The 15439-nt window shown below is 40.7% G+C and overlaps 1 protein-coding gene across 1 annotated transcript in view; it reads left to right on the top strand.

Annotated features, from left to right (window-relative positions):
- Positions 1–15439, top strand: part of PLA2R1 (phospholipase A2 receptor 1) — a 114174-nt gene that overhangs the window by 18471 nt on the left and 80264 nt on the right. Inside the window, exon 3 of the mRNA XM_044913660.1 lies at positions 459–623. Within this exon, the coding sequence (XP_044769595.1) occupies positions 459–623 (165 nt within the window). The remainder of the gene's footprint in view (positions 1–458; positions 624–15439) is intronic.

The following is a 15439-nucleotide window of genomic DNA, read 5'->3' as shown; positions in this document are numbered from 1 at the left end:
TGCAATTTGCTCTCTAGTACATCCCCAGTGCTGGGCACATTAAATGCCCAATAAATATCTGTTGAATGAATGAATTCATAAATGCCTATACAATTCTTGAGGTTCAGATGGTGATCCCTGATGTATTTGGGGGTGAGAAGGTATTTTAAAATAGATCTTCATTTAATTTTCCTTCTCAGCCACTGACAAATATGTGTGCTACGGTGGTGGGGCACCATTGTAAATAACCAGGTAGAAAATAGGTAAACAAGCCGCTTATCAGCACGTGCTCTGAAGCCAGCACTTACCCTTGTACCTTCGCACACACTGCCTACAGTGAGGCCCTGAGGATTCTCTGTGGGATAGCGAGGGCCTTATGCATCGTAGGTTCTCAGTCAATAAAAAACACATTCACTATATGACAGTTTCCAAAGACAAAGCTGACATAATGCTTATTTGACTTTGCCTTTTTCTCCTAGATTTGTACACAATCAAAGGGAACGCCCACGGGACACCATGCATGTTTCCCTTCCAGTATAACCGACAGTGGCATCATGAATGCATCCAGGAAGGCCACTTACTGTGGTGTGCCACGACCAGCCGATATGAACGAGATGAGAAGTGGGGATTTTGCCCAGATCCCAGTAAGAAGAAAATCTAGTTTTCCCCATATGTCATGAATGAATCAAGCATGATTAGAAAGTTATCTGTATTTAAGGAAAAGCACCAGGATTGATATATTGAAGTCTGAATAAGCACTCTGATTCCATTTATCCAGATTTTGATTTTGTGTTTGTTTTGCCTTGAAAAGACAATTCTGATGTATATTCTTTTTTTCCTCTTATGCTCAAAAGATGTTAATTAGCCTTTCTTCATTAAGCTCAGTGCATAAGGATGCTTTAACCAGAATGAAATTATAACACTCTGTGTGCTCATTAATCCCAGCTTCTGGGCAGAATACGTCAAAACAAACCTGAATGCATATAAAACTCATTCTTTATTTCTACGTGCAACCCACCCCCTCCTATAAGCTGCCTTAATTTCTCCATGTCCAGACTGCCTATCTCGCTCATTGTCAGGTCCAGGCATCAGCTGGTCCCCTGATGACCTTTCTAAAATCGCAATTGCCCTCATTATTTCTCAACAATGAGTTCTCATCTTGACTCCCTTTCCTTATTGCTCAATTTCTAGCTATAACCTCAAAATCTGACAGCTGCAATGTTCTAACTTTTTTTCAGTTAGTACTTTACTATTTTCTTTTTATTTAGCTAAAAGTTTTCCAATACCTGCTAAATATTGAAGAATATTTATATATACCTTCTACTTTTTTTTTTTTTTTTTTAGAGAAGAAAGAGAAGGGGGAGAAGCAGAGGGGCAGAGAGAGAGAGAGAATCTTAAGCAGGCTCCATGCCCAGTGTGGAGCCCAACTCGGGGCTCAGTCTCACCACCCTGAGATCATGATCTGAGCTGAAATCAAGTCAGATGCTCAACAGACTGGCCACCCAGGCACCCCTATACTTTCTACTTTCTATATTCAGTGTCCTCCACCTTGGTTCTTGCAAGTCAGAGAGTATAGCTCCTACTATCTCCTCTTCCTTGCCTACCTCCCTTCCATGTATATGACAAATACAACAAATAAATTAGAAACAAACGCAAATTGAAGAGATGAATTCCAAAGAATTTATACGTTATCTGTAGAATTGTTTTCTAATCTAAGAACCAGTATGGCTTAGTGAATAAGAGAGAGTACAGGTTTTGGAGTCAGACAGACCAAGCTTGGAGTCTGTTTCCCTTCAATGATGAGATCTTTTTTTTTTTTTTAAAGATTTTATTTGTTTATTTGACGGAGAGAGACACAGTGAGAGCAGGAACACAAACAGGGGGAGTGGGAGAGGGAGAAGCAGGCTTCCCGCTGAGCAGGGAGCCCGATGCTGGGCTCGATCCCAGGACCCTGGCATCATGACCCGAGCCGAAGGCAGATGCTTAACGGCTGAGCCACCCAGGCGCCCCAATGATGAGATCTTGAGTCTCCGTTTCTTTGCCATAAAATGGAGATAATAACAGTAACTTTTAGGATTATTGAGATCCAATTTGATGATGCATCTAAGGTACATGTACTTCTGGTATATGGTAAGCACTCACCAGGATTAGCCATTGCCATCAGCATCAACATATATCATCATCAAATCTAACTTATCCATTCAGTATGCACTTCTGAATCAGTGGTTCCTTCTCTTTATTGTCTTTCAGCAGCACTAAGCATAGTGGTGGATATCAAGAGTGTTAGTCCTTAGGACCCTCCCTTCAAAGAACTTGGTCTCTAGATGTAATATAGACAGATTTGCTCTATGCCAGAAAATACAGACTATATTTGATATGATATTCTAGAATCACCAGGGGGATAGTTAACAATACATATCCTGGCCCCCCTATCAGAGATGCAGTGGGTCCAGTGTGTGGGACCCAAGCATCTGCATTTTTGACAAGTAACCTAAATGATCCTGTTGCAGATAATTCTTCATCAGACAATTCACAGTATGCAGATAATTCTGTAAACATACATCTATATACAGAGCTGATATTAAGACATTTAACAACTAATACGGTATGGACTATTGACCAATTCCAGTGGAGACTTTAACACAGAGGTTAGGAATCCTGAAGGCCCAGTGCTGGTTTTAACCCCTCAGCTTTTGGAGTGTGAGGAGACGTGATGAAGGAAGAGATGCAGGAGAGACTGGGGCAGGTGCGCTTGGGTGGCTCAGTGGGTTAAGCGTCTGCCTTCAGCTCAGGTCATGATCCCAAGGTCGTGGGATCCAGCCCCACATCAGGCTCCCCAGTCAGCTGAGAGTCTGCTTCTCCCTCTCCCTTTGCTCCTCCTCCCCCACTCATTCTCGCTCCCTCTCTCTCAAATAAATAAATAAAATCTTTAAAAATAAATTAAAAAATAAACCAATATCAATATCATTAACATGTATTTCACATGGCCTTAATATTGGGGACTTTAAAAAAAATTTTTTTAATTATGTTATGTTAGTCACCATACAGTACATCATTAGTTTTTGATGTAGTGTTCCATGATTCATTATTTGCATGTAACACCCAGTGCTCATTACAACACATGCCCTCCTTAATACCCATCACTGGGTTACCCCATCCCACTCCCCTCCCCCCTCTGAAACCCTCAGATTGTTTCCCAGAGTCCATAGTCTCTCATGGTTCATCTCCCCCTCTGATTTCCCCCTCTTCAGTTTTCCCTTCCTTCCCCTAATGTCCTCCGTGCTATTCCTTGTGTTCCACATATGAGTGAAACCATATGATAATGGTCTTTCTCTGCTTGACTTATTTCACTTAGCATAATCCCCTCCAGTTCCATCCATGTCGATGCAAATAGTGTGTATTCATCCTTTCTGATGGCTGAGTAATATTCCATTGTATATATGAACCACATCTTCTTTATCCATTCATCTGTTGAAGGGCATCTCAGCTCCTTCTACAGTTTGGCTACTGTAGACATTGCTGCTATGAACATTGGGGTGCATGTGCCTCTTCTTTTCACTATATCTGTATCTTTGGGGTAAATACCCAGTAATGCGATTGCTGGGTCATAGGGTAGCTCTATTTTTAACTTTTTGAGGAACCTCCATACTGTTTTCCAGAGTGGCTGCACCAGCTTGCATTCCCACCAACAGTGTAAGAGGGTGCCCCTTTCTCCACATCTTCTCCAACATTTGTTGTTTCCTGCCTTGTTGATTTTTGCCATCCTAACTGGTGTAAGGTGGTATCTCAATGTGGTTTTGATTTGAATTTCCCTGATGGCTAATGATGTTGAACATTTTTTCTTTTTTTTTTTTAAAAATTTTATTTATTTGAAAGAGAGAGTGAGTGAGAGAGAGCGTGAGCAGGGAAAGGGGGAGAGACAGACTCCTCCGGTGAGCAGGGAGCCTGACGTGGGGCTCGATCCCAGGACCCTGGGGTCATGACCTGAGCCGAAGGCAGACGCCTAACCAACTGAGCCACTTAGGCGTCCAAATGTTGAACATTTTTTCATGTGTCTGTTAGCCATTTGTATGTATTCTTTGGAGAAGTGTCTGTTCATGTTTTCTGACCATTTTTTGACTTAACTTTTTGTTTTTTGGGTGTTGAGTTTGAGAAGTTCTTTACAGATCTTGGATACCAGCCCTTTAACTGTATTGTCATTTGCAAATATCTTCTCCCATTCTGTGGGTTGTCTCTTAGTTTTTTGACTGATCCCTTGGCTGTGCAGAAGGTTTTTATCTTGATGAAGTCCCAAAAGTTTGTTTTTGCTTTTGTTTCCCTTGCCTTTGGAGATGTGTCATGAAAGAAGTTGCTGTGGCCGATGTTGAAGAGGTTACTGCCTATGTTCTCCTCTAGGATTTTGACATTTTTTTTAACCGCAGTATTCTCCCTGAGGTTCTGTGAAGAGCCCTGTTACCATTCTCTGTCTCCTGTATTCAATTATGGTTTCCCCAGGTGGAAGCCTGGGTACAGTGGTGCTTGGGGCTTTTCACCCCCCTGTCTTCCTATAGCTCAGAAGCTTCTTCTGCTTGACAGCCTGCTAGATTCCAGCTCTCCTGACCTTTACCTCAACCAGCACCATTTGTATAGTGCTAAATTACACTTCCAGTTTTCTTCCTTTCTTGTTACTTTTGGTTCCTCGTAACCAACATAACTCAAAATGATGTGTCAAAGGCTGAAATCTGAGCAAGCTGATAGCTCTTTCCACGGGAGCAACAAGTGAATAGGACAGAAAGGAGTGAGTGGAATAAAGCAAAGATTTGTACTTCTGTATCTCATCTTTCTTAATGGAAGTTTTTAGTATCTCACTGTAAAATGATGCTTCCTTTTTTTAAAAAAAAAGTTGACTAAGTGAGCAAAATTTAAATTTAGTACTACTACATATATAAACACACTGGCAGGAGGGATACAATAAAGCACTTGTCACTATAGATTTTCAGGAACAAGGAGATATATAGGAATCTCTCTGGGTTTGTTTAGAGGCAATTCTGTGCCATGATGAGTCCCTCTTAATTGTGTGTCTTACACAGCTGGACAGTCATGTTCAGTTAGCTTGAGACATTTTTAAGACTTCAACCTCTGGAATGGTCTGATTGCCCTTGAACCTTATTCAGCTGATACAATTATTTTATCAGTAACTTCAATGGTGTAACGGGCAGATTGGTATCAACATAGATGTATGACTGTGAACCTCACCTAAGCCTCCAACACTGGTTGCAATGCTATTATTTCTCTTTTGTCATACTGCTCTCTTGCTCCCCACAATGACCATACCAACCTCCCTATCCTCCTCTAACTTCTTACCTTACCCCCCATTCTCCTTCCTGATTCTCATCAGATGACCTCAGTTCTTACTCATAATGAAAACAGGATCCATCAGAGGGAAAGTTTTGACAATTTCTGTTCCCTAACCTTTAAGCTCACCTGGGTCTGCACCCATCTTTTTTCCTCCACCCTATACAATAGTGTTCCTCCTTCTACCTAGGGCAAATCTCCCCGCTTGGACTCCAGAGCCTCCCATTCAACCTTCTCCAACCTGTATCTCAGTGTTTCTCAAAGTGTGATCCCCATTCCAACAGCAGCAGCATTCCTTGCAAGTTTTATAGAAAGGAAAATTATCAGCAACACCCCAAACAACTATATCAGAAATTCTAGAAGTGCAGCCCTGCAATCTGTTTTAACAAGTTTTCTAGGTGATTTCAATGCCCACCATTCTACTGGATCCTTCTCCATTAGCAGTTAAACTTGCTTAATTTAAGTCTTTTTTTTTATTTTAAGTTTTTATTTAAATTATAGTTAGTTAACACATATGGCAAAATTTATTTCAGGTACATAATTTAGTGATTCATCACTTATATATAACACCCAGTGCTCATCACAACAAGTGCCCTCCTTAATACCCACCACCCATTAACCTATCCCCCTCCCACCTCCCTCCATCAACGCTCAGTTTGTTTTCTGTAGTTAAGAGTTTCTTATGGTTGGGATGCCTGGGTGGCTCAGTCGGTTAAGCGTCTGCCTTCGGCTCAGGTCATGATCCCAGGGTCCTGGGATCGGGTCCCACACTGGGCTCCTTGCTGAGCAAGGAGCCTGCTTCTCCCTCTGCCTGCCTCTGTCTCTCTCTCTCTGATAAATAAATAAAATCTTAAAAAAAAAAAAGAATTTCTTATGGTTTGCTTTCCTCTCTCTCTTTTTTTTCCCTTCCCCTATATTCATCTGTTTTATTTCTTAAGTTCCACATATGAGTGAAATCATATGGCATTTGTCTTTGACTGACTTATTTTGCTTAGCATAATACACTCTAGCTCCGTCCACATCATTGCAAATAGCAAGATTTCATTCTTTTGATGGCTGAGTAATATTCCATTGTGTATATATACCACATCTGCTTTATCCATTCATCAGCCGATGGACATTTGGGCTCTTTCCATAATTTGGCTACTATTGATAATGCTGCTATAAACATTGGGGTGCCCTTTGAACCAGTATTTTTCTATCCTTTGGGTAAATACCTAGTAGTGCAGTTGCTGAGTCATAGGGTAGTTCTATTTTTAACTTTTTGAGGAACCACCATACTATTTTCCAGAGTGGCTGCCCCAGTTTGCATTCCCACCAACAGCGTAAGAGAAACCCACTCAAGTCTTAAAATATCTTAAAAATAATATAACACCTTCATACCCACTTCTGCCTCCTGAAAACACCCATGTCTTTTACCCTCCACCATAGACAGACTTCTCAAAAGAATTGTCTATACTTCTTCACCTTGCTTTCATTCCTCAGTCCACTGTCTCTCCTTGACTTCTATGACAATGCATGCCTGATCTCTATTTTCACAAACCATTCATTCATTCATTCCCACAAATCTGTATTGAACACCTACTATGTGCCAAGTTTGTGCTGGGATTATAACCATGAACATGAAAGATGAAAGTCATAGTGCCTGTCCTAATGAAGTTCACATTCAAGTAAAATACCCAAATTGATATATAATTTTTGATAAGTGCTACTTTAAAAAAAATGGTGTTATCAGTAAGAAATCTAATTTAAATTTGTGAGTCAAGGAAAGAGTTTCTGAGTATGTTGTATTTAAATCTCTAGTCCAAGAGATGAATAACAGTTATCAAGATGGAAAGTGAGAGGATGAGATATCCATCTAGAGGTGCAAATGGTCAGCACTAGGTGTACAGGCAATAAAGGAAATATATTGTTTGAATAGAACTAAAAAAAATAATAAAACCAACTAGACGTCAATATGCTTTTGATTCACCATGCACATGCACTGACAATTCTAAACAACATCCATGATAAAATACTCTCACCTGCCCAAGGGTGATTGTTTTCCTACCTTTACCCACAGTGTGCCACTAGCCAAATGCCTGAAGGCTTTGAGGAGGGAAAGAGGTTACTACTACCTAGGAAAGACAATGTGGCAAGAGCACAGTAAGGGATAGAGGAGCAAGACACTCTGGAAAAGTTGGCAGAGGCCAACTCATGCAGAAGCATGATAATTCAAGGTGTTCTAGAGGTAAAGATTTACCTAATTCTAACTATAAATGGAAGCTATAAAGGGATCCTAAGCAGTGATATGATAATGATTTAAAATTTTTTTGAGGACCACTCTGAATTCTTTATGGCAAATGGCTTGCAGGAGGGCAAGAAGGAAATCCTTGAGACCAGTTATAAGGCCCCAGCAGTAGTTGAATCAGGGATAGTGGTGACTTGAGTTAGGTAGCAGAAAGTGGGTTGGAGAATGGATGTATTGAAAATCTAATCTGGAGATAGACTGAATAAGATGTGGTTCTTAGGAACACAGCTGAGCTGGAGAGAAGAAGCTGAGCTATCATGTGTCTGAGTAGCTGATTAAAGCAACAAGCCAAAAATGAAAGAGTTAAGCCTTTTATCACTTACTGTGAGATATAAGCAAGAACCTAAAATGGGAGGAAGCACCAACTCCTCTTGCTCCATTTTCCTTATGGAATGGCACACTGGTCAAAAGTCAGAAGGATCAGCACAGGCTGTTGAGAGAGCCCTCAACAAAAGCCTCCTCAGTTTTGTGGATTCTGGGGTCAAGGGTAAGTGGGGAGGGAAAAGCTAGGAGTGGAAAAGGACTGGGCACTGAGTCAGAGTGGGTAAAACTGTCTTCAAGGTTCCCCCTCCTCTACCCCCCAACCTCAGTAGAGGTACCTGAAGAGGATATCATCCCAAGGTCTCAGAAAAAGAGGCTTAGAAATGAAGGAGCCAGAGCTAGGAATGTGAAGAGCATGATGGTCCAGGGGGGCCTGAATCTTTGACTGAAACTCCCTCCAGAGACTTTAGTGCATCGTCTGTGAACCAAGTCTGATATGGGAGGGGAGCTTTCCCCCATGAGGTCTACCAGATAAAGCCTTTGTAATTGCCTATGGTCAGGCCTGAAAAATCATATATAGATTTTTAACCAGGTGTTGGATTTCTCACTGGTAAGGACAGACTTGAAGGATAAGGGAGAAAATGAAGTGTTAATTAAGACCCCAGGTTTCTGATATGCATTGCGAAGTTAATGGAGATACAGATTTGGAAGAGACAATGAAGCATTCAGACTGGGACATGTTATGTATCAGTCAATCATGTGAGATGTGGACTAGGCAGTTAGACATAGAGGTCTCTATATATTTGAGAGTTGTAGTAAAGGGATTTATAGGAATGGGTTAGACAGTCTAGAGTATGTGTAGAATAGAAAGAAAGGGGACTCAGGGCCAAGTCTTAAGACCTCAACATTTAGTTTGAACAGAGAAGAATGAACCAGCAAAGGAGACTAAGAATAGGCAGCCAAAGTGGTAGAAGGGTAGCCAGGCATGTAAAGGCAAGAAAAAAGAGTGCATCAGCCAAGACAGGGAACTCAACTTACCAAATGCTGCCGAAGGGCTTGATTTGACAAGATCTGCAACTTGCCAAGTGCTGGACTTGGCAACATGGAGGTCACTGATGACCTTACCAAGTAAACTCTAGTTGCCAAACTGAGTGGGTTAAAGAGTAAATGAAAAAAATAGAAGAGGAGGGAACATTTCCCAATTCATTCTGTGAGGCCAATATTACCTTGATACTGAAACCAAACAAAGACATCACAAGTAAAGAAAACTATACACCAGTATCTCTCATGAATATAGATGCAAAAATCCTCAACAAAATACTGGCAAACAGAATGCAACAACATATAGAAAGAATTGTATACCATGACTCACTGGAACTTTTCTCAAGAATGCAAAAGTGGGGGCGCCTGGGTGGCTCAGTTGGTTAAGCGACTGCCTTCGGCTCAGGTCATGATCCTGGAGTCCCGGGATCGAGTCCCGCATCGGGCTCCCTGCTCAGCAGGGGGTCTGCTTCTCCCTCTGCCCTCTTCCCTCTCGTGCTCTCTGTCTCTCATTCTCTCTCTCTCAAATAAATAAATAAAATCTTTAAAAAAAAAAAAGAATGCAAAAGTGGTTTAAAAATCAGGAAACCAATTAATACTCATATTGATAGGATAAAGGACAAAACAAACATGATTATCTCAATAAATGCAGAAAAAATATTTGACAAAATTTAAATCCCTTTGTGTAACTAAGAAAAAAAAAAACACTCCAAAACCAGGAACAGAAGGTAATTTCCTCAACCTGATAAGAGCATCTATGAAAAACCCACAACCAACATAATTAATGATAAAAGACTTGATGCTTCCTCCCTACAATCAGGAATAAAATGAGAATGTCCATTCTCACTACCTCTATTCAACATTGTACTGGAGATTCTAATCAGGGAAAGTAAGCAAGAAAATGAAATAAAAGGCATCCAGATTGGAAAGAGGAAGTAAAGCTATCTCTATTTGCAGATGACATGATCTCATATATATAAAATTCTAAGGAATTCACTAAAAAACTATTACAACTAATAAACACATTCACAGCATACAATATCAATATACAAAAATCAATTGTATCCAGAAATTAAATTATGAAAACAATTCCATTTATAGTAGCATCCCAAAGAATAAAATAGGGTCTCCTGGGTGGCTCAGTCGTTAAGCGTCTGCCTTCGGCTCAGGTCATGATCCCAGTGTCTTGGGATCGAGCCCCGCATTGGGCTCCCTGCTCAGCAGGAAGCCTGCTTCTCCCTCTCCCACACCCTCTGCTTGTGTTCCCTCTCTGTGTCTCTCTGTCAAATAAATAAATAAAATCTTTAAAAAATAAAATAAAATAAAATATTTTGGAAAACATTTAACGAAAGAAGTGAAAAACTTACACTCTTAAAACTACAAAATATAGTTGAAAGAAGTTAAAGAAGACATAAATAAATGGAAAGACATTCCATGTTCATGGGACCAAAAGACTTAATATGGCTAAGAGGGCACTATCACTGCAATCTCTATCAAAATTCTAGCTGGCTCCTTTGCAAAAAGTGACAAGCTTATCCTAAAATTCATATGGAAATTCAAAGGGCCCAAGAGAGCCAAAATAATCATGAAAAAGAACAAAGTTGGAGGACTTCAAAATTTATGCAAAGCTACAGTAATCAAGACAATTTGGTCCTGTCAAAATTGAATAGGGGTGCCTGTCTGGCTCAGTTGGAAGAGCGTGTGACTCTTGATCTCAGGGTTGTGAGTTTGAGCCCCATGTTGGGTAAAGAGATTACTTAAAAAAATAATAAGCTTAAAAAATTAAATAAAATTGTGAGTCCTCATTTATGGTTAATTGACTTTGGACAAAGATGCTAAGACAATTTAATGGGGAAAGAATAGCCTTTCAGCAAATGGTAAGGGAAACTGGATATCCACATTAAAAAGAATGAAATTGAACACCTATCTCTCACCTTACAAAAAATTAGCTCAAAATAGATCAAAGACTTAAATGGAAAAGATGAAACTATAAAACTCTTAAAAGAATATATAGGGGTATAGCTTCATGGCCTTAAATATGACAATGGGTTCTTAGATATGACACCAAAACTCAAGCAACAAAAGAAAAAATAGATAAATTGGACTTCATCAAAATTAAAAACTTTTGGGGGCGCCTGGGTGGCTCAGTTGGTTAAGCGACTGCCTTCGGCTCAGGTCATGATCCTGGAGTCCCGGGATCGAGTCCCGCATTGGGCTCCCTGCTCGGCAGGGAGTCTGCTTCTCCCTCTGACCCTCCCCCCTCTCATGTGCTCGCTCTCTCTCATTCTCTCTCTCAAATAAATAAATAAATAAAATCTTTAAAAAAAAAATTAAAAACTTTTGTGCTTCACTGGACACTATCAAGAAAGTGAAAAGACAACCCATGGAATGAGAGAAAATATTTGCAAGTCATACAAATAATAAAGGACCTTATATCTAGAATATAAAAAGAATTTTTATAATTCAATAATAAAAAAACAACCCAATTAAAAATGGGTAAAGTGCCTGAACAGACATTTCTCCAAAGAAGATTTGAAGTGGCCAATAAGCACATGAAAAGATGCTCAGTATCATTAACCATCAGGGAAATTCAAACGAAAACCACAATGAGATGCCACTTTACAACCAGCAGGATGGCTACAATCAGAAAGATAATAATAAATGATGAGGACGTGGAGAAACTGGAACTCTCAGCTACTGCTAGTAGGACTGTAAAAGGGTACCGCTGCTTTGGATAACAGTCTGTCAGTTCCTCAAAAGGTTGCGTGGATCACTACATCAAAAACTAATGATGTATTGTATGGTGACTAACATTACATAATAAAATAAAATTAAAAAAAAAAAGAAAATGTTAAACACTGAGTCACCATATGACCCTGTAGTTCCACTCCTAGGTATGTATCCAGGAGAAATGAAAACGTATGCCCACACAAAAAAAACTTATAAACAAATGCTCATAGCAGCATTATTCATAAAGCCAAAAAAGAGAAACAACCCAAATGTCTATCTACTGATAAAAGCATAAATAACACGTAGTATAGTCATACATACATACAAAAAGACATATAGTCTTTTTGGTCCATAAAAAGAAGTGAAGTACTGGTGCATGCTACACCATAGACAACTCTTGGAATTCTTATGCTAATTAAAGAAGCCAGTTACAAAAGACCACATATTGTAGAATTCCATTCATATGAAATGTCCAGAAAAAGCAAACCCATAAAGATGGAAACTAATTGGGCGCCTGGGCGGCTCAGTCGGTTAGGCGACTACCTTCGGCTCTGGTCACGATCCTGGAGTCCCTGGATCGAGTCCCGCATCGGGCTCCCTGCTCGGCAGGGAGTCTGCTTCTCCCTCTGACCCTCCCCCCTCTCATGTGCTTTCTCTCATTCTCTCTCTCTCAAATGGATAAATGAAATCGTTAAAAAAAAAAAAAAAGATGGAAACTAATTAGTGGTTGCCTTGGACCAAGGGTGGGGATGGGGATTGAGGGAGCAATGGAGAGTGACTGCTAATGGGTACTGGGTGATGAAAACGTTCTAAACCTGACTGTGGTGATGGTTGCACAATTCTTTGACTGTACTAGCAATCGTTGAATTATATACTTTAAATGGGTGAGTTAGGAGGCTCAGTCAGTTAAGCATCAGCCTTTGGCTCAGGTCATGATCCCAGGGTCCTAGAATTGTCCTGCCTCCGCTCCTTGCTCAGCAGGGAGCCTGCTTTTCCCTCTGCCTGCCGCTCCCCCTGCTTGTGCTCTCTCTCCTTTCTCTCTCTCTCTGACAAATAAATAAAATCTTTAAATAAATAAATAAATAGGTGAATTCTATGTCATGTTAAGTATATCTCAATAAAACTGTTATTTTTGAAAGAGTAAATGGGAGATGAGGAATTGAAGAGAGTATGTGTGTAAAAGTATTTGACTAATGGGGGTAGAGAAAAGGGGGGATGGGGATGCCAAGGGAGAAAGTATTTTTGTTTCTTATTTTTTAAGGATGAGCAGTGCTAGGCCATCTTTGAATGTATGTGGAAATGATCCAACAGAGAGAGGCTGAAGATGCAGGAAAGTGAAAGCAATTGATTGTGTATATATGATCTCTCAGAAGACAGAAGGAAGTAGGATCCAGATCATAGATGGACAGACTGGCCTTTCATAGATGTAAAGACAATTTCTCCATAAGAGGGAAGAGGGAGACGATGGTGCAGTTCCAAGAAGTTTGATTGATTAAGTGATGGGAGAAAATGAGGAGAAACTGGTCCAGAGGCTGTGGACTTTTTCTCTGAGGAGGGGGAAGAAGGAATAAGAGGTTTGGACAACAGGAAAGATGTGAAATGAGCATTATGGCTGCCAAAGAGCAAGCTTACTAGAGAAAAGTAGTAATGTTTCCAGGAAGTATTGGGGGTGGTTGATAATCAACTGATCAGAATGACTTTTCTCTGCTCATCTGTTTGGAGCAGGCACAGAGAAGGCCAGTGATTGGGTTCCTCTGTTGAAACAGCGCTCATGCTCACCTATGGACTCAGTCCTCAACTTACTTAAAGACTCAGCAACATGTAACAAAATTGACACCATCTCCTTTCATGAGCTTCTAGGACCCACACCTACTAGTTTTCCTCTTTCTTTTGCGGCCAGCACTTCTCAGATTCCTTTGATAGCATATTCACCTCTACCCAATTACCTTTAAATGCTGATGGGTGAGTGTGGGGAAGAGCATGAAAAAGATGAAACATGGTGCCTGCCTTCCTGATCCTTACATTTTATCGGGAAAAACAGAGAATCAATGAGCAAAATTAAATACATCATTTAATTTCGGCTGTGATCAGGGCCACCAAGAAGTGCGTAAGGCATTAGGAAGGTACAGCAAGAAGTCCTGACTTGGTCTGATATTCTCTTTACATGAGATTTACCAACACAGCACTTTGCAGGGAGCAGAGATCCAATAACTTCGTGATGAGTATATAAAAGACCAAAGAGAGAAAAATAATAACTTTGTAGCTTGGAGTTGCTCTAATCGTATGAGAATTCATTTTTTTTTTAAAGAATTCAAAATTTTTTTCAAATGGCAAGAAACAGTTGACCTGGGAAAGCTGTATCCTTTGGGAAGAAAAACCAGCCATGTTAACAGAGGAAAAGGAATGGCTGCCTCCCAGCAAAATCCGTGATAAAAAATCAGTGTTGACATGAATAAATCTCAGTTCATTAGAAGAGAGGTATATTTAAGGAGGGAAAAAATCACCTATTTATAACATACAAAGGATTTTGGCAATCTTTCATCCAATAGTAGGAGATACAAAGATATATAGGACACAGTTGCTTCCCTCAAGGAGCTCATCGTTTAGTGACAGGAGCAACAATATAAAGGCAGCCATAGATGCAAAGAAATATGACAATATGACTCTAGGCTTAGAGTGGAATTTTTCAAGAATAATTAAATGCACCTGAGACACCAGCCTTCACTCTCGCATTTTCAGTGGCTTGGGAAGAGAGATTATGTATGAAGAAACAAGAGAACTAAGAATATTAAATGCATATGCCCCAGGCCAAGATGGGAGCCTGTGTCAAATGGGTTCCTGGGAAGCAGTCCCTGAGGCAGAGATGAGCAGGCAGCTCTCTTGGGGGAGTGCTCTCAGGATCAATACATGTGGAGAGGACGGGGAGAAAGCAGCATTGTGCAGGATTGTGATGCAGGCCTGGAGACCCCTAGACTGACTGTATGAGAGCTTCGCAAGCTGGAGTTGCCCCTAGTTGAGGTGAGAGGAGGCACCCATAGCCCTGCACTGACCAATCATAGTTTGCAGGCTGCCTTTGGGAAGGGAGAGTGATATTGGGCAAAGAGACTTCTCAGCCAAGGCACTCCCTGAAGAAGGTTAACACTGAGATGTGTCTCCTGGCAGCTGGAGAAATAAGGCCTTCGATCGTGAAGGGAAATCAGGAGAGTACACCACAGTGCCCAGGCCCACCGTGGCGCTTTCATCCCATTTGTTACCCTACAGCCTTCAAATAAGATCCGTGGAGTGACATGCGGCCCATCTAGAGAAGAGACAGCACTTGTGTCTGGGTGCATGGAAGTACAAATTCTTATATTTTAGTTAAAACCAAATTTCAATGACAGATGAACTTACTTGTTAGAAGAATATAGGCAGGCACCTGTTGCAAACATTTGACTGCAAGTTTCCCCTTGATTAACCTTAAGAATTGGCACAGGGGCACCTGGGTGGCTCAGTCAGTTAATCATCTGCCTCCGGCTCAGGTCATAGTCTCAGGGTCCTGGGATCGAGCCCCGCGTTGGGTCCCCTGCTCAGTGGGGAGTCTGCTTCTCCCTCTGCCCCTCCCCCCACTCGTGAGCTCCCTCTATCTCTCTCAAATAAATAAATAAAATCTTTTAAAAAAAAAAAAAGAAGAAGAATTGGCACAGATAATTCCAGACCAAGGGAAATCTAACAAAACTGGGCTGTATAATTTGCAGCAGAGACAGGATCACCTGCAAGCCTCTCATCTCAACTGTTTAATGTACAGAATTCAAGCAGGTTACCGCA

This window comes from Neomonachus schauinslandi, chromosome 3 (assembly GCF_002201575.2).
Source record: "Neomonachus schauinslandi chromosome 3, ASM220157v2, whole genome shotgun sequence".
NCBI lineage: Eukaryota > Metazoa > Chordata > Mammalia > Carnivora > Phocidae > Neomonachus > Neomonachus schauinslandi.
The sequence above is the reverse complement of the archived record's forward strand: the minus strand, read 5'-3'. Positions and strand labels throughout refer to the sequence as shown.